A 20,865-nucleotide genomic window follows, 5' to 3' on the forward strand; every position below is an offset into this window, starting at 1 on the left:
TAAAGATGGCATGAAATGGAATTTTACCATTTTTCTAAATGAATGTTATTGATCTTATTGTGCTTTATTCATCCATGCATTTTTTTTATTTTTTTTTAATTTTGTTTTGACCATACCTTTAGGTCAAAATATCATAACTTGAAAATGACAGACATCTCTTTGGTGACATGTGCAAGATTTCTCCAATCATTTAGTCACCGTAACCCCGCCCCTTTCTTTCAATTGGCTGCAAGCTCGCATTCATATCTGACTCCATCCAATCAACAACCAATGGATAGAACCATGTCCCACCCTTCTTTTTTCTTTTTTGACAATCCAGTTCACTTATATGTATGTCCCAATACAGAAGAAAGTTCTGCTGCTACTTTTGTTTCAATGCAACACAGAATATGCTTTCTCATGGAGACCAACTATCAATATAATACTTTGTTTCTTTGGTCAGATGAAGATTATTGTATTATAATAATTTTAAATACTGCGGTAACCTTGAATAGAACATGCATAGACCAAAATATGCTCTGCAATTGTTCTAATGGGTCACTGATGGCTCCAGGAAGTTGCCATTACAGTTAATCTTATCTAAAGTGTTCTCACTGATGAAGAAAACAAGGCAGACCATAACACCATATAATTGCCATGCAGGCATCTGGAATATGAAGGAGAATTAATATGAAGTATGCACCAAATTTCTTTGTAAAGCATCTTATGGTCTGGAATGATCCAGCACACATAAAGTAATGAAATAACAATCACTTCTATTAGATTTCAGAAACTGACAACCTTCATCTACCAGCAGAACCACAGTCTGTTTCATTTCAGATATCAATCATGCTAAACTGAAGAAAATCTGGCCAAAAACTTGATCTGTGTCAGTAATAATAAATGGTAAGAGGCTCTCAGCCTCGAACACACCCTGAGGACTTTACTCCTCCGTTTAATACAGCCTGTTCACATAAGGACTACATTGAACCAGCCTGTCCGCCCTTTTCAGGACTTTGTTAAATGTTGTCAGAAGCCCATCTACAAGGCGTCTCTGCAATTATTCATCCCACCATTTTGTGTAATTATAGACTGTAAGACAGGCGATATGTTTAGCTTATGGTTCAGTGCTTTTGCTCAGAACTTCTCCCTCCCAGTTGTGCGATGCTGTATGCCGAGAGCTTTGTGATGATGAACTTGCCAAAACTGTTGGTGTTCTGTGTCCTTGGCCAAAGCCCATGAATCTGCAGGCATCCTGCCATTACTTTATCTGTAGTCATCAAATCAATATGAACAGAGGGGGCATTTGAGTGGCAGACCATTTCTCAAGGCAAAAGAGGAGGAGACATTAAGACTAACATCAGAATTGACCTGAATCCAATCCCAGTGGTTTCCAATCTCAGTTGTACTGTGAGGGTGACTGAAAAAAAGTGGAAAATGAAAAGTCTGATCCACAAAACCTACTTAATGTAATAAAGTGATTCAGTGAGTTTATTCAGAGAAGGATTCTGAAACTTGCTAGTTTGTCTTTTTGAATGATTCATTAGAAGATTCAGTACTAAAGGGTCATTTGTTCTTGAAATGGACTACACTGGTCAAGTTTTATGTTTTTGAATCACTGAAATTAACTGGCTCAAAAGAGTCATGAATGTTCATGAATTGAATGCTGGTCACGCTGTTTGTTCTGACTAAAAAGATCCAGTTCAAAAGAGTCATTAGTTTGTGAATCAGACTTCACTGGTCACTCTGTATGTTTTTGACTGACTAAAAAGGATTATTATTATAGCTCATAAGAGTCATTCTTTCAGGAATCAGATTGTTAAAACTGTATGTTTGGATTTACTTGCAGCTTGTGAGGATTACTGAATAGAAAATGTGTTTTCTAGCCATTATTTTGCAGTAAATTGACTTTTTAACCCATTGCATTTGTTTCAGACAACAAGCTCAACTCAGTAAAACATTTCTTTTGCTGTGCTGCTGTAGATTCAGCAGCAGTGGAGCATCACTGACTGAAGTGCAGGAAACACTGAGGACCTAAACTGTAGAGGACCTAAATTTGGATTCAAGTTGCCCTTTCGAGTGTATGTGAACAACACACACATGATTCAATCTCAAAATTTAAGAGGCACAAATAAAATTGTGTGTAACTCTACCTGTTGAGTTTGCCCTGCAATAAACAGTACAACTTTAAAAAATTAGCTCAGCTATCCACTGCAGCCATACCTGGGCATGGAAGGTTGACATGTAAAGCCCTTGAGTAATTTCAGGCAAGAGAGTTTTGGGGTTTAATAAATGAGCAAACTGCACCATTACCACTGAGGCCTGTGGATAGCAGCTTTCCAGTAATACTTCATTAGATAGAGACTGGCCTTCTTTTTCTCTACAAGCCACCCCCATCCATCAGGCACCACATACCGCTCTGTGCTCAATGGCCTATGAGATTGTCCATTTAAGGATGAACCCACTAAAGACATACTATGGCTGGAGAAAAAACTGCAGCAACTTACACCAGGGCTTTGCATTTCTTTGCAATAATAGAACGTGAGTGGACGTGATAATGAAAGATATAATAAAAACGATTCTACTTCAAAACTAGTCAGTAGATTAAAAATAAACTAGTCACCTGAACAACTAGTCAACTATTGAGGTCTTAAATACTAATAAGATGGTAATGGTAGGATTGGGTTAAATATATTAAATTCTAAATTTTAATCAATTATCATTTTTGAAGAACTGATATCTATTCTTAAATCCCAAGAATCGATCTTTCAGTCTATGCTGCTTTCAGCTGATGAATGAACAGAACATTGCAGCATACCTCCCATCCATTAAATCAAAATAACCTTTGTGCTTTGTTACTATGAAACAAAGTCTCAGCTTTCAAATTTTGTCAATTTTATTACAAAATTCAAATAAATACCATTTTGGCGCATTTAAATGCGCTGTAGCCCTTCAGTTTTAAAAGAATATGAACTGATCATCACTTCCGCTTTACTACTAGTTACAACATGAAATAAACATAAATGAATATCAGAAGGTATGTCGAAAGATACAGTACAACTTAACTAAACCCGTATCAGGTCACATGCAATTAGAGGTCTGCATTCCCGCGGCTCTCCCGCGGGACCCGATAAGATTTCTTGCTGCGCAGGATTAAATTCTGAATGAAAGGCGAATTGCGGTCGATAACTATAGTGTACTTTAAGTGGGAGCAGGCGGTCTGACAATGACCCGGTTGCTCCCGAGATGCTTTGACATCAGCGCATATGTGCTTGAACTTGAAGTGAACAAAACTTTCTGCAGTGGTAGCGTTCACACATTCACCAGTTCCCTGTCCTGAGAAACCTGGCAAGATATGTTCTTTGCATTAGAGGTCTGCGCGAGTGCACCTTCAGAGAACATTCAACCTTTGTGATCGGATTTTGGAGGAGAGACGTTCTGAAACGGACATCAGTCAGCATCATTATGTTCATGCGTGGATGTTAAAAAAGATTTCATTTTGCAGTATAGCTAGTAAGCCAACATTTATTAGGGTGTTGACAGCATTATAGACAAATAACAAATCTTGTATATATGCAACATTTTATATATGTTATCCCCAATCTCTCTCTTTCTTTAGGGGAAGTTTAGGCGGGAGCGGGTTCGTGCTGAATAGAACCATTGTGGGAGCGGGCGGGAGCGGGATGAAAAAAACAGTCCCGCTCAGACCTCTAAATGCAATCGCTCAATCAGTGTTTCAACCGATGAAAGTTGTCAATAAAACAGCTTGTAAACAATGTCACGTAATGTTACATTTACCTCAGAAAAGCCAAAACTCGTTAGCTGGAAAAATTAACTCTAGAGAGGAGCATTTTGCTAAATATATGAACTATATTGCTTATTCACTGTAATTTTACTTAACCTGTTCTTCAGTATTTCATGTATTTTTGAATAAATCATACGTTTTTACAGCCACCTTTTAAATTTTTATATTTAAAAAAACGAGAAGAGACATAATGTATGTAATGAATTAAAACTGTATTATTATAATGTTAATATTATAAAAATGTACAATTTAAATGTAAGTAGCTTACAAATCAGTTCATTTTAACCTTTAACATTATAGGGCTGATAGGCCCCAATTAATCGATAGCGAATCGTGAAATTTGTGTCAATGCCCAGACCTAGGTTTTGGGTTCACGACACGTGACTCTCATCAGATGCATTCTTAGGGGGCATTTACATAAGAAACATTATTGAAAAAAAAAGTTTGATGAAGTGCAGAATGCAGGGGTCTCAAGACATGTTTTAGACTATGTTATGTTGGACCCAGACGGAAACCCACAGGTTCTGCTGTGCTTTAAAGGGGATGAAATTAAAAGAGAGTATTTTAGAGGATTTAATCGTCAAACAGCTAAAGCACAGCAAACTGTCAGCACGCTACTTGCAACATCAACGTTAAAAAGCTTATATAAGGTTTAATATAACTGTATAAAATGTAGTTAAATTATAGTTTAAATGTATAACTAAATAAAAAAAATATATACACATTATGTATATATAATAATTATTAATAAATATTTCTAACATACAGATTATATATATTTTTAATATATAATAATTTTAATTGATTTTTTTTTTTTAAATCGCTTGTTGAGGAAAAACTTTAAAACTGAATGTGGTCTAAAAGTGAATCAGCACAGTTCACAGTGTACTAAATGTGTGAGTGAGAGTGACTGGATGAATGTGTGAGCAGTGGATTTGCAGTGGTACTTGCCAGCATCTGCCTGTGGACCACCAAATTGCACAGCTGTGACCAGACCATCCGTCCATCCCAAGAGACACACATCCCTTGGGCTTGCTTACACCATTTATGCACATACACAGACAGACACACATTTTGTCTGTGCATCAGTGGCTCCTTCTTTGCTGTCCAGGAATTACACAGGATTTAATGTAATTAGAGGACTGACAAGGGCAAACTTTACGCTTATTACTCAGCTCTCGCCCCTGGAGAAAGGCAGCATTCACATGGCATTTGGCCAATCTCTAAAGACAAAACCTAAATCCTCTCTTTCAGTTTGTTTACAGTTATAAACATACTTTGAGTTTCAAAATAATATGCAGGTGTTTTTCATACTATACATTTATTTGCATGCAATATCAGTATGAAAAAAATCATACAGATCAATGCTTTTATCTGTCATGAAATCACAGAAACACAAAGGCTATTACACAGTTTATAGTCTACAAACAATAAAATGAAGAACGCACACTAATCAGGTTTTCTTATATGAATCTCATGCCTTCAGACGTGCTCTTAGACAATCCACACTCAAAATAACCGTGTGGGAGGGTCGAGGTCTGACGTTCATCAGTTCAGTTTCAACCAGAAGCCAGACTCAAGCTGTGTCCATTTTTCCCACAGCGTTTTGGAGGGCACTGAGAGAAATCAGCTTGGAAATGTCCCCACCCCCAGTTCTCTTCTTCTGGCATCCAATCAGTCCCTCTCCTCACTGCCTTCAGCAGCAGAAACAATCACTGGGCAAACATTTGTTTTGCATTTTTGGTACAAGCCAGTCCAGTACCTTTTGAAGCACTTGCAAATTTAGCCAGCCAGATAATCAAAGAAACGGATGCCACCTCTAAAAACAGCTGCGGAATGTGTTGGATGAGCATGTCCATGTGTAACGACATTAAATACTGTGCATTTTGTACTTCTCTAACCAAAAATAAAGCATCTGTCAAACGCAACACAACTCGGGTAATCTCCATCACTAAAATGTGTCATTTAGCAAAAACAGTCAATAATTCTAGGATTAGAGCTCCAAAATAATCCATAATACCTGCCAACATGCTACAGTTAGAGAAACCATAAAATATGCTTTGAAATTTACAGTTAAACATAGCTTTTGAAGAATATGGTTAAAAGCAGACACTTGCATTATTTATTCACTTCTGAGCATAACAGGATATTCATCGTGGGAAAAAATGTAAGTTGGGACTTTTATCCATCAGAAATTGACTGTTGAGAAGGCTTTTTGACTGGGATATGGAGGATGAAGGTCAAGTGCACTCACACAAGCATCTTGATGCATCTTAATAGTAATGTGTCTTGTTACATTTTTCATAAAAGAGTGGTTAATGGGCTTGAAATGAACCTGGCTGTCTGACCTGCCTACTTGGACAGCAAATAACATGTTATTGTGCATAAAAAACTTTTCAGCATCATACTGCATGGTGACCTGAGTCCTTAAAACGTGACCAACTAGGTCATGGAGCAGAAGAAAAGAATAAGACTAGAATAACTGCTGGCTATGAGTGTGACTCACTAAAAGGTCAGCAATTAGAGACCCATTTCACAATCCTACAACAAACATTGACTATTAGTTAAACAACAAAAAGCGACACTTTATAAGTGAAGTAAGCCAAAATGCATTAAATTATACAGCAGGTCAACCCACATGACTCATCAGACACATGGCCTCCTGACCTCTGAAGTATAAAGTGCAGGCCCTCTGTTTATCAGCGTGCCAAAAAAAAAAAAAACACGGCTGCAGCAATTTGAACTCACAGAATCACAGCATGAGCTTCACAAAATACTGAATTCAGGCACCAATATCTCTGCTATTCTCCCTCACTGTCTGATAAATGAAGGCCTCTATAGGGATATGCTCACTTTAAACCCGTTAGTGCTCATTTTCAACACTGTACTTCATAAAAGTCAGTAGAGCAGTCACAGGGATCCAGTTGATGTCCACATTACACAAAACCTGTGACAAAAAGCGCAGGATGACAGGACTACAGGGCTCATAAATGCTGTAATGTGTCCCTGAACAGATTAAAATCATAGCAGGATCCAACTGAAGTGTGTTAGGTGTGGAAAATAAATAAATATTTTTTATATGTATATATATATATATATATACATATAAAAATATATATATATATATAATATATATATATATATAATGTACATTATATATATATATATATATAATGTATGAAAAGCCTCTAAGTGCCATCTGAAATTTTCTTCTAAAATCAGGCTTTTTATCAGGCTGCTATGTTTAAATTTTAGTATTTTCACTTTATTGCCAGTAAATAGATCCTTTTCATTACCGTTAAAGTGAAATAACTGAACATAAACATAGGAGCCTGATAAAAATGATCATTTTAGAAGAAAATTTCAGATGGCACTTAGAGGTTTTTGCATCTGAAGTCTTCATATATATATCTTTTTTTGTCTTTTTCCACAAATTTTGTATGTATGCAAATTGTATAATATCCAAGGTACACATTTCTAGTAATTGTGCAGTTAATTCTCATATTGGATTTTCAGAAAGTTTTGGAATATTTTTCCTCTCTCCAAATTTTTCACTACCGAAGCACAATAATAATTTAATAAGAAGGGTTATATAGCACAATTCTGGACAGTTGTACACACTTAAAAACTAAATTTTATGGAATAACACCCAAAAAGGTTTGCTTAATTGCATACTATACACTGATGAGCGAAAACATCATGACCAATCACAGGTGAAGCGAATATCACTGATCATCTCCTAACAAGGTCTGGGTAGGTTTGATAGTAAGCAAACAATCAGTTCTTGTAATCAACGTGTTGGATGCAGGAGAATTGGCAGAAATAAAGATATAAATGACTTTGACAAGGGCCAAGTTGTTATGGCAGGGCAACTGGGTCAAACTATCTCTGAAACAGCAAGGTTTGTATGGTTGGTCCAATGAGTACAATTTTCTTTTACATCACGGGGATGACCGTGTATGTATGTGCCACAGAGTTAGTTAGGGTTAGGGTTAGGGGTTAGGCCGGTAGAGGGAGTGTGGTAAACCCTTTCAATGGTGTTCCCTGGTGGAAGTGGCCTCTTTCAGCAGGATAATGCTGCACACATTGTTCAGGAATGGTTTGAGGAACATGATGAAGAGTTCAAGATGTTGCCCTGGCCTCCAAATTTCGGCAGCACGAGGAGGACCAACAGCGTATTAGGCAGGTGGTCATAATGTTTTGGCTCATTGGTGTATAATTTAACCAAATTTCAATTAATTACTCTCTTTAACCAATGTTATTTTGCTAGAAAAAATGAGGTATACATTCAAACACATATATTATGTCATCTAAAGACACATTATAGTTTAATTGAATTTGGCAATGCTTTTTAGAAAAAGTGTAACTCATTGCGACAACACGACAAGATGCTTTACATAAGCTTGAGGCTCTTGGTATTTTGAGAATAACAGAAATGTATGGCAAGGGCTTAAAGCTCTGCAAGGGTCCCTGCACTCTGTGTGCAAATCTGACAAGATGCATTTGCTCCTCTGTGAGGCGTAAGCTCCAGTGATATCTGAACGCATGACACCAGGGTGGTAGTATGAGCTGGGCTCAAGGAGGTCAAGAGTATCACTTCAATAGAGTCAAGCCCATATGAAAGCCTTTGCCTAATCCATTTGAATAGAACAGTTCAGTCCACATTTTCTGAAGAGACTCGTTTGCTTTATATGATGAACAAACTGAATTTAGGCTTTATGAACATATAAATATGTCACCTGACTTTTGCAACTATTCTTTCACTGAACAGTCTTAGAAGCCTGCATTAGCTTTTGCCTATGCTAGCAAGTTCATATAGTTTTTATAGCAAGTTTTTACTTGCTGGGAGCCCTGGGAGAGTAGCCACTATCTAGGTAGTGGCTAATGGGGATTTCCCTTTGAAGTCAGGTGCAACTGCAATGAATGTCCCTATATGAATAAAAGCTAAATAAATAAGTAAAAATCTGTCTATTATTGTTCTATTTTTTTAAATTATTGTTATAAAATGTTAGTTTTAAGTTAAAGATGCTTTATACTTTCAATTATTTTCATGATAATTCTTAAATAATCTTAGATGCTACTATTATATCAAGTAAAGAAAAACTGTCACAGTTTATATTAGGTGACTTTAACTACTGTGTACTCACAGGAAAAAAAATTGTTGATATGCTTGTTCATGTTGTTTTACAAAACACTCATGCTGCTATTAAGGTGGAATATGGGTAAGGTTAGGGAGAGGTGGTATGAGTAGGTTAAAGGGAGGGTTAAGGGATTAAAGGGGTAAGGGAAAGGTCAACAGTGTAATTATGGATGTCATTACAGAAATTAAATATAGATATAATATGCAATATAATAGGCATATATTTAAAAAAAAATCCATAAATACAAATGTAAAACATGTATATGTAAACAAAAAGTACATTGTATCAAATTATTCATTTAAATTTTAGTATGTGGTAGTTAAAGACACTTAATGTAAAGTGGGACTGAGAACTCAGCACCGCACAGGGAGCGCATTAAAAATGATCCAGCTGCAAGAGAAGCATATCTTGCAAAAAGAAAAGAGAGCTGAATCTTGTTTAGTAGTTATTATATAGTGTTCCATTCCAGTTGCTATGTATTTAATGTTTTAAACATTTTAATCAATGCATATTTTATATTTTAATTTAAAATTCTCAACTTAAGCTGATGGTTCTTTTTGTATCAATATAAAACATGACTTTGTTGTTATTTAGTCACAATCGATTACAGTGTATCTAACCAATCTTTTGCACTGTAGCCTATTCCAGTTCCTATTGCAGGCAGATTTGTAACATCTTTAGTTGATTGGAACTTCTTAATTATTGCCCTGATGGTGGAAATGGGGATTTTCAATGTGTTACCTTATTTCTTGTAGCCATTTTCTATTTTGTGAAGCTCAACAATCTTTTGCTGCACATCAGAACTATATTCTTTGGTTTTTCTCATTGTGATTAATGATTACGGGAATTTGGCCTTTGTGTTTACACATATTTGTACTCCTGTGGAACAGGAAGTCCTGGTTGGACAATTTCATGCTCCTAGACACCCTGGTGTGCTAAAAAATGTTAATATGAATGGGAATATACTTCAGAAATATTTTACTCATAAGAATTTCTAGGGGTGCCAATAATTGTGACCAACATGTATTGGAGGAAAAACATTTATTTCATAATGTGAGTTTAAAGTTTAAAAAAATAATTTAAACACTTTGAAATGTTATTTAATAAGTGAAACTTGTTTAAACACATTGTTCCTGGCTTAAAAATATGCATTACATCAATTTTTAAAAGTTTTTTTAAATACCTTTTTTGAAGCTTTATTTGCCATTGACCTAGAGACAGAAATCCCTCAGATTTCATTAAAATATTATTATTTATGTTTCGAAAATGAATGAAAGTCTTACGGGTTTGGAACGACATGAGGTTGAATAAATGATGTCAGAATTTTCATTTTTTGGGTGAACTAACCCTTTAACAAATGGATAGTCACAGAGCTTTAGAATGGGCACTAAACAGCAGGTCTGAGACCTTTTTTCTATTTTCTTTTGCTAAAACACTTTGAGAGGCAATTGTTCAATTAAGAGCCTCTCATACCTCCATCAGAGCAATAAGGAACATAGCAGTTTAGTCTGAAGCAAATTAATTTCTCTAAATGTGAAGTATTGAATCCACATTGATATCAAATATATACCACAATAAAAAGAAAAAAACACTTCCTTAAAGGAGAAACTACAGAGTCTACAGATCTGAAAGATATATGACTGCACAGGTAAATGTAGAGTTGAGCCCTTTAAGGATAACTGCACAATAAAAGTACATCAATGCATTTTTCCATTTTCTATCTGTGGCTCGCTCACTATTTAAGTGGATGAAAACTATTCAAGGCAAACAATATCATTTACCACAGATGAAAGTGGACCCCTACAAAAACGATGGGCATCCCTGCTGTCGCGATGATCTAAAACCAAACCGTGACCTTTAGTACAACTAATGATCTCCAGTCCACTGAAGGTACTAAGGGGGTCCTTTGCAGTGCAAATGTTGCGTGGGCTTCTCTCTTTAATTTCTTTCCAGATCTTTCAAGTGGATCTGTGAAAGGCTAAGCGCTGTGAGCACGGCCAGCAGCACCCAGGCGCAGGCGAACGGATGGGTTCTGCCTGCCTGGGGATGCGTTGAGAGGGGATAAAGGGATAAAGAGCCTCTGCTCTGGGACTGATTACTTACATCTGCCCTGTTAAATACTTGCATGCATATGCACTGCTACTACTGTTTGCTTTGTTTACGGTTTGCGAGTGTCGTGTGAGTGTGTGCATATACACAGGTTTGGCTATACTTGTGTTGGCCAAATGTTTGAAAATACAACAAAACGTGTAAGGACATCTAAAGTGGTCATCACTATTAAAGGCACACTATGTAAATTTTCGCCGCTAGAGGTCGCTTATTCAAAACAAATCATCACGGAATCATGGGAGGTGTTATCTTCACGTCTAAAGCCGGTGGAAAATAATCGGGATGGGACTCGGGCAGAAATCATGTTCATGGATGAGATTATTAACGTTACTGTAGTATGAAGCAGACCAGGAGTGATAGATACATTTGTGTGTTGAAAGTTGTTATAGTGCTACTCTGCGTTCGCTCAGCAGCTACTATGAGACACTTGTTGCACACTACAGTAAACTAGTTCGATATTAGGCGTGGTAAAAAATGGTGTAAATCAAGAAAATGAGATTTAAACAATAAGACTGACTGTGCTGAGCTATATAACATGATTAGTTTTCTGTCGATGAATGTATCCATTAGGGTGATTAATAGAACATTTTACCATCGATTAGGATTAATGAATGATTATTTTGTGTTTGTTTGTTTTTTGGCCCTCATAGTTCACTGACAAGGTTTGTACTATAAATATGTTTGACTATTAAAAGTGGGATATTTTTTCCTAATGAAAGAGTGCTGCGACATAACAGCTCACTTTCAGCAGTTACTTTATCTGTGGTTCGTAACATTTCTTACAGATTTCTGCTTGTTGTAAATCAGATACAGATAAATTAGCACAGTACCAGTACATTTATTTGAATGCATTAATGAGAGAGCGGCTGCGCGTGTGAGTTCGCCTCCTTGTTGCTTCCATGCCGCTGACTGGACGGGGCGAAGTCACTTGACTACACACACCGTAGTAGTTTTTAAGGGGAAAGTATTTATGGATTTAAAAATTCTGAATTTCAGTTTTGATTACTTCTCAATTAATCATCCAGCCCTAATATCCATCCAAACAGTTGCTCACCTGTCTAATAAAGCACATTATATATTAAAGCGTCTTTGGTGTTTCCATGGTTTATACAAAACAAAACTGGAAACCGAGGGTAAACGCGGGTATGATGTCATTGATAGGTGACACCTTGCATATTTCTCTAGATTTAAACATTCTTGGAAACATTTGGGATAATGTAAGTGCACAAGTCAACAAAATATATAACATTGTTCTAGTGGTTTTTGGATATTTTAATCGAAAAATATTACATGTTGTGCCTTGAAGAGGTTCATAAATCAGCTAAAATCAGCCAAATCATTTTGGTTATCTTGATTCCAAAGCTGTTTTATGTGAGGATTAGATTTAGACCTTTAAGCCTTAAGTTAAAGTAATATATATAAAATTAGATCTTCTATATAGCCTGGCTTTACTGGAGTTAGCACATTTTTTATTGGACAAACGCCACTAATAAGTCTGTCATTCACCCTTCCCTTGCATATACAAAGTATGCCTATTCTCATTTACATAAATACATTAATGCATGCAAGCATGGTTACTTCTTAGATCTTGTTAGATTACATGTTAGATCTAAGAATGTCTGAACTGAAATCTGTTCATCTTGCTGCTGTAAGCTTTCAAATATTGATATATTCAGATCATTATTACGGAGAATGTAAAAGAATATTACTTAAAGCATTTAAGATGGATGAATTCATCATGCCCAAAAATCAAAGCAATGACAGCAACAATGTGTGATTGTTCGAAGAAACAGTTTTGTTTAACAAAACGCTGGTAAATCAATATGACAATCAATGCACAATAGATTGCTAAAGCTTCACCGGACATCAGAGGTCATGGACCTTCATCTCAAATGCTTCAGCTTAAAGCATGTGCAGAGCATGTAGCGACAGTCTGTTTTAAATGTAGTGAGATAGCTTCCACAGATATTTTAACGCCTTGGTAATTTACACTTCGATAATTAAGCAAACATCTTGCTACCCATTTTCCCGCGCTTTCTCATTTCCCTGTTGTAACACATATGAAAATATGGTGATAAATACTGATTGATTAGCTTAGTTTCTCTTCTCCCTGGGTTATCACACCACCACAAATAGCAGATAGTGAGGTGCCAAAAAGTGCCTTGTGCACAAAGGAGTAATTTTCACATTTGCTCAGTTGTTACTGTCACAAAAAAACAATAAGAGCATGAAATTCAATATACACTTTATTAAAAGAATTACCTGTGGGCCTACCCTTTGCCCACAGTCTTATTTAGCCTATGGGGTCACACCTTTTTAAATCAGTTAACAAGTCAGTCACTTATTACGTTTTCATTAACTTGGACAATATGTGCTGCAGAACTGTAAACTATCATGTCATATTAAGTGACCTTTGTTATACGTTGGACTTACATCGATATGACAACATTATGGGCAACGAGTAACAAAAGGTTTAGCCTAATCAATAAACGTTTGTTCCATTTGGTTTTCCTGATACTTAACATTTGTATCAAGTACTCAAAATTTGTATTCATACTTGGGTCATGTAGAGAAAAAAGACGGTTAAATTAATTACTGCCATCTTCAGGTATAAGGAAAACCAACACTACCCTGCTGAAAACACACACACATCTTAAGCCAGTCTAAAATACTTTGTTGGTTTTAGCTGGTCTCTTCAGGCCAGACTTTTTCCTCCTAGGTACTTTCAGTAGCTAGAAGACCAGCCTAAACCAGCAAAGACCAGCAAACCATCTTAGGCTGGTTTGTGCCGTTTTTTCAGCAGGGAACTCTAATAATAGCAAGGAAAATATTGCTTCTGTTTCGTGTACCAGTCTACATGAATTAACAGGTTTGTGTACTAGCTTTCAGATGTAGAACTGAGAGTGCCGAATAAAACAACCACAAACCACAGACAAAATGAAGAGGAATACTAATCTATCAAGAGAATTGATTTGTAAGAACGGCACGAGCCACTGGCACGTGCGCTGCTCACCAAGACTATGCAACACCTGTACACTTCACAAACACAAACTTGATAGGTTTTGCCTCCTCCAAACATCTGCCCGAAAACAATCGCTCGACACTGCACAAACCCCAGAAAAATCGCGTTTTCCACATGAGCGCGCGCCGAACGCACACTGCCCGCAGTTTACCCCCGCAACATGCACGTACACGTTAACGGACGCATTTACCTCAGTGTCGTAGATTTTGGTGATGAGTGAGAAGGAGTACTGCCTGGACTCGCGGATGTGCTGGATGGCGAGCTGAACGGCCGGCTCGATGCCTTGACTGATGCTGCTCATCAGCGCTGATTCATTCATCGGCATCAGGACCATGATGGGCAACTTCTCACCATCCCTCATGTACCAGTTGTTGTCCAGGCCGTGCCTTGTGTAATCGTTGCAAACCTTCGCCAATGCAGGTTGAAATCCCCAGACGGACAGGAGTAGGCATCCCGACAGAAAGATCATGTCACATCTGCAGTCCCTCCGGGACGGAGCCATGCTACCGAACAACTGAGATCCACCTTCTCACTGTCCTGGCATCGCAGTCTTTAGGTTCCTCTTGGATGCTGCGATCAGTCAAAGAGAAAAGACATGATATGCAATAGTACAGGCTCACGCGCACTCGATCTCGAGAGTAGAAATGATGCGTAAAACCAGAGGGTGCCCAGTCGCAGGGGTTATAAACTGAGCTGCTTCCCCTGTTAGTCTTCCGCACAGGTCCTTTTCAAATCCTATCCGACCCAATCCTTCCTTTCACCTCCAATAGACCACCGAATGCGCACATCACAATCAACCGCCTGTGCGTTACGCAGAGGTGCGCGCGCTCTGATTTGAGTCAGCCGCTATTGCGAATGTAACAGCCGAATATATTCCAAGCAGTTGAGGAGTTGCATGCCTATGTGGAAAGCGCATAGGTGAGGTGGCGGTATGTAAAAGCAATCCGAGTGAGGATATCCGTGCAACTTCGATGCTGCTGCTTCGGCGGATGCGCTTCACTTCTTTCGCGCGCTGGCTGCGCTGTGCATGTATGCGTGCGCGCGTGTGTGAGCGCGCGCGACACAGGCAGAAAACATTCTCCACAGCGAGCGATGTTCGCTGAAAAACAGCCGACCGACAGACCAACAAGGGAGCTATTCACTCGTAACGGGTTCAATACTGTCCCCTCTGAGGTAATATGTATAGTAAATTGCCCACCTGAGCCCAATAGAGTGATTTATATAAAAAATATGTATTCAGAACGTAAACAAAACAGGAGCAGCGTCGAGTGACATATAAGCTAGTTTAAAGATTCATCCGTGAGCAAAGAGTTGACACCTTACAATTAAGTCAAATCATATTGCACATTGTTTTTTGGCCATCGACAGAAGCCTACAGCAAAATAAACACTGCCACCTAGCTATAACAGCCCCGTATGTGAATAAAGTTAACTTTTCTCTCAAGTTATTGCGCATCAGTTCTAACTGAGCTTAAAATATGCGCCTCTCGGGCATTTAGAGTTTAGCTAGGTTTGTTTTGATATGGAAATATGATATTCTACTCAACGGAAGTCACATCTGGCTGAAGACTTCTTCTTTGACCTTTTTATGACGATTAGCAAACCAGCTTTTGGCGCATATTCCGCCTCTGGCTGAAGAAACGCGAGATTAGGCCAATTTGAATGTTTCTGTCCGAGGTGCTGAAAAGCGCCAGCTCTGCGTGGCTTTGCTTACTGTCAGCACCTCGTTTCATATTTCAGACTAACCTAAGCTTAAATTAACAAATGTTAATATTATCCATTTCAACAATGTTGTTATCTAAATATGTTTTACACATAATTATCAAGCTGGAAACCGAAATGCAACATAGTACTTTTTGTGTACTGTTTTCAATGAGAACTTACTTGAACTCGACCATAGATGAAGTGTGTTCTCTAGGTATGTGGTAGAATAAATATATTCCTAGCCTGATACATTCATCATATTGTTTTTTTTTTTTTTTTTTTTTTTTTTGGACAATACATATTGCATATTAAGGAGGTTCATATTTTCATATGCTGTGCAGTATGACATGCTGTACTTAATCTAATACTATTTTAAACATAAATTTCTGATTGTCTTTCATTGTTTTTTCATGAGAAAATATTAATTATGAGACTTAATGGAATATTAATATTTATAATATTTGAATTGTCACACCAGCAGGACTATTTCAGTGAACTGCAAAAAAGCTAAAAGGTGACTACGAACAGTAAAAACAGATAGATAGATAGATAGATAGATAGATAGATAGATAGATAGATAGATAGATAGATAGATAGACAGATAGATAGATAGATAGATAGATAGATAGATAGATAGATAGATAGATAGATAGATAGATAGATAGATAGATAGATGCAATTTACTGCATCATAGTAGAGCTCTGACACCATTAAACAAGTATGATACAAATGATAAGAGCGCTATAAATATGAGTACCATAGAGTCCTAATACAATAAATCATAAAAACAGCCCAGCACCGGAGTGCACCATCAGCGTATTGGTAAACTGAGGGCTCTTATCTTACTGGTTCAAGCACTATACTTAGCCTTACTGGCTTCGTTCACCACTGTGTATTATTTCCTGTTGTGTGATTTCTAGATGAAGAAATAGGTCAAGTTGTTGTCCCATCTGTTTGCTTTATGCGAGACACCTCCCTCTTTTCTGCTAGAGAATATGATAAGAAACTCAAGCGCAAATGTGGTGGATTAAAATACAGAGACACGGAAAGTGGGAAGATCATGCTAAACGATTATAGAAATGTTACACTTTACAATAACTGTTTTATATTTAAATATATTGCTGAATATAAGCTGAATTTTCAGTCTTCAGTGTCACAATGCCCTTCTAAATCATTCTAATATGCTGATTTGGTGTTCAAAAAATGTTTCTTATTATTATCAATGTCAAAAACAGTTGTGCTGCTTCAAATTTTGTGAAAACCAATACTTTTTTCAAGATTCTTTTAATAACAGAAAGTTCAAATGAACAGAATTTATTTGAAATAGAAATATTTGTATCAATATTTAAGTTTTTACTGTCACATCTGAACAATTTAATGCATCCTTGCTGAATAAATATATTAATTTCTTTAAAAATAAAAAATAAAACCTGACCAACCGCTTTTGATACTATATATTGTGAGATAGATTGACAAATATATATTGTGAGATAGAATGACCATACATAGACAATAGTCTAAAAGTACAGTATTTATTATATAGAAGGAAAACAAATGATCCTTTAGTATACATCTTATGCATCTGAATGTCAAATTTGTGGTGACGTCTTAAAGATCCTGGATTCATTTATGCCCTGAAGATCCTGTGAAGTCCACACTTGATGCAGGTGAACAACACACAGCTATGTGCCGACTTGCCACACACACACACACACACACACAGCCCTGTCTGACATGTCTCCACTTAATAGAGATTAATGGGACAGCCTGAGGACATTCTTCAGTGCAGCACTGACAATGCATTCCTGCTGGATGCATCTTGAATTTTGAATGTCAGATATTTAAAACAGCGTGAATGAAAAATGAAGCTTTATGGAGTAGCCATGCCACAAGATCTCTCCAGGTCCCACCATTCATTTAGGAAATTGTATCATAAAATGTTATCAGATTATCTGTAAGTGATATTTTAGCAAATATTCATTAAAACATTTGATTTATGGCATGTAATTTCTACAGGATAACAGAATTTGGAATCAGGAAAATGTTAAATTTAAAAAGTTTAGGGTCAGTTAGATTTTTTTAAAAGAAATGAATGCTTTTATTTAGCAAGGACGCATTATATTAATCAAAAGTGTCAGTAAATGCAGTTGTAATGCTACAAAAGATTTCTATTTCAAATAAATGCTGTTCTTTTGAACTTTCTATTGATCAAAGAATCTTGAAAAAAGTTTCCAAAAAAATATGAAGCAGTTCAACTGTTTTCAGCATTGATATTAATATATTTATTAAGTAGCAAATCAGCATATTAAAATGATTTCTGAAGGATCATGTGACACTGAAGACTGGAGTAATGATGCTGAAAATTTAGCTTTGCCATAAAAGGAATAAATTGCATTTTTAAAATGATTTAAAAAGGAAACTTTTATTTTATATTGTAATAATATTTCACAATATTACTGTTTTTACTGTATTTTGTATTTAAAAAGCAACACTGGTGGGCAGAAAAGACTGACTTCTTGAAGTTTCTGTATTGAATCAAATTTAAAGGTACACTATGTAACTTTTAGCCCTCTAGTGGTTAAACAACGAAACTGCATGCATTTTGAGGAAGAACGTTGTTTTGGCTGTGCTTCTGCTCTGCATGACTGTGCGGATGAAAATGATTCTTTATCATAACTAAAACAAGAAAGAGAGATTATCCTACTGCTCATAAAACATTCACTACTCGGCTTAAGAGATATAACCAGTTTATATTGAAAGGATCAAGATGACTAGCTGTTACTATAACCATTAATAGACACAGTATTTCCTTGAAAATAAATTCCAGCACAGTGCTATAACAACCATATTAAAAAGACCCTTCACAATAAATAATGCTTTATAATGAACTCTGTTAGAGAGCTACATATGGAAATTTATGTGTTCAATACCTGTTGAGTAATAAACGGCAAAACATTCAAAATCCCTCAGTTCTCACCATCTCCGAACACCCAAGCTTATGTTGATTCTTGTTTTATTACGAGCTCATATTATAATTTTGCCGGCAGACTCTCCTCTGTTCTTTGTTTTTTAAAGACAGGTAATGGTTTGAGATCCATGTCTTGCTCGTTGTGATAACTAACCAATGCCACTGCCACACCATACACACGTCAAAGTAGCCAGAGCAACTTTTATCTATTTACGGATATGACAAGACACGCACTCGAATGACATATGTACGCAAAAACCATCTCATCAGGTCTAAAACATAAACTCTTATTGTAGACTCACTATAGGGAATCAGGGTGAGACAAAAACACGTTTTGGAAAGATTGATGATGTATTGACAATTTTGTTTTATATTTTGAACAAAAGAAAAGTTACATAGTGTGCCATTAACATGATGTCCCTTTATAGCACTACAGCTCTTTTTTACACACTCGAGTGTCACCTGAGCAGTGTCATTCTGAGTGAAAAACAGAAATTTTGCTTATAAGTGGAGCACTGGCAAAGTCATCGCAGCTGAGCACAGGCTCAAATTTCAGTGGTCGTGCTCTGGTGAATACTCTATGAGCTGCTAAAGCCATTCTGTAGGCCGCATACCTTTTCTCTGTGATTCCACCGGTAAGACAGCTTCCATCTCTGGGGAAGGTCCCTCAAGTCTCTCACCAAAATTGGAAATGAAATTGCAGTGATTAACTTCTATGCTCTCAGAGCTTTCAAACCTTTTTGAGCTCTGAGACTGCAGCTTTTGCACTTCCAGAGCAGGCTTGTGCCCAAAAGAGTAGATTCAGGAGGAAAAATAATAATATACACTTTTAAGAACACTCTATTAGAAAGCAGAACATGAATGCCATTGACCTTGAAAAAAACCAGCACAAGACTAATCACAGCTTCTTGAGTCTTGGTGGTCTGTTGAAAAAGGGGCCATAAGCTGTGATGTATTTCCATAGGTGAAAAGGTGCAATTGTTCTTATTTGTTTCTGGCATGCATATGGAGTTGGGAAGGTTTCAGGGCTGTTGAAGAATTGCTTGCTTTGTGATTCAGAAGTCCCAGTTTTGTGAATCCCATGCATACCAACTACTGTATGATTGATTCTCACCCATTTACAGCAGGCTGTATAAAAAATATATTTTATATGGAGGTAAACTCAATTCACACAGCATATGAATTCAGTTGTGTTTTCAATAGATCTATGAGAAAATGTGTATTATTGATCCAATATACATCCACAGCACAGTCCTTTACACTAGCCAGCTGAGGCAAAGAGTTTATAAAATTAATTCTGGCATGGAAATTACCTTAAAATATAAAGATGTCAGATGGGTGCATGGATTTGTTTGTGTATCTTGACATAAATAAACCTATTTCTATTGACAATATATATACATATATATATTACAGATTTAAAATTAAATTGTTGGAAAGACAAGAGAGTGGCCTATAACAATCAGAATTGAGATTTAGAAGAATTCTTAGTTTCAGACCACTACATTTATAGCCAACAGTTTCAGGGCAAAAATTTACTAGCGTGTTAATATTCCAAGATTTTTGCAGGACTGCAAAGATTATGTGTTCACCGCTGAGAGTTGTTGTTATAGTGATCTCAGAAACATGGCTAATAGAACTGTGCATGACTTACTTTTTTCAAGTTTTGTAGTTAACCGCTGTTTCGCCTTTTTGCACTTTTCGCTTAGTCCTGCCTTCTGACAAATTAATTTATAATCAAATAACATATTGTGAAATATTATTAATTTTTTTTCTATTTCATTTTATTATACACACACATATAATTAAAATATTTATATAATAAATATAACATATTTATAATATATATACTGTATAATATATACTGTATAATATATAGGATATCAAATGTATGTATGTGTGTGTGTATATATATATATATATATATATATATATATATGTATGTGTTACATTAATTTGATCAAAATTGCAGTCAAAAACATTACTAATATAATATATTATTAGATTTTTTTCTATTTCATTGTATTTTACACACACAAACATATACTGTATGTCATATTTATATTTATATTAATATATCATATTTATGTTTATATATACTGTATATCAAATGTTATATATATTTAACATTTGATATA

The 20,865-nt window shown here is 36.3% G+C and overlaps 1 protein-coding gene across 1 annotated transcript in view; it reads right to left on the reverse strand.

Annotated features, from left to right (window-relative positions):
- The window catches only part of gabbr2 (gamma-aminobutyric acid (GABA) B receptor, 2), a 243,340-nt gene extending 228,782 nt beyond the window's left edge, over window positions 1-14,558 (reverse strand). The window contains exon 1 of the mRNA XM_067412257.1: window positions 14,247-14,558. Within this exon, the coding sequence (XP_067268358.1) occupies window positions 14,247-14,558 (312 nt within the window). The remainder of the gene's footprint in view (window positions 1-14,246) is intronic.
- Between the last annotated feature and the right edge of the window lie 6,307 nt (window positions 14,559-20,865).

This window comes from Chanodichthys erythropterus, chromosome 15, assembly GCF_024489055.1.
Source record: "Chanodichthys erythropterus isolate Z2021 chromosome 15, ASM2448905v1, whole genome shotgun sequence".
Lineage (NCBI taxonomy): Eukaryota > Metazoa > Chordata > Actinopteri > Cypriniformes > Xenocyprididae > Chanodichthys > Chanodichthys erythropterus.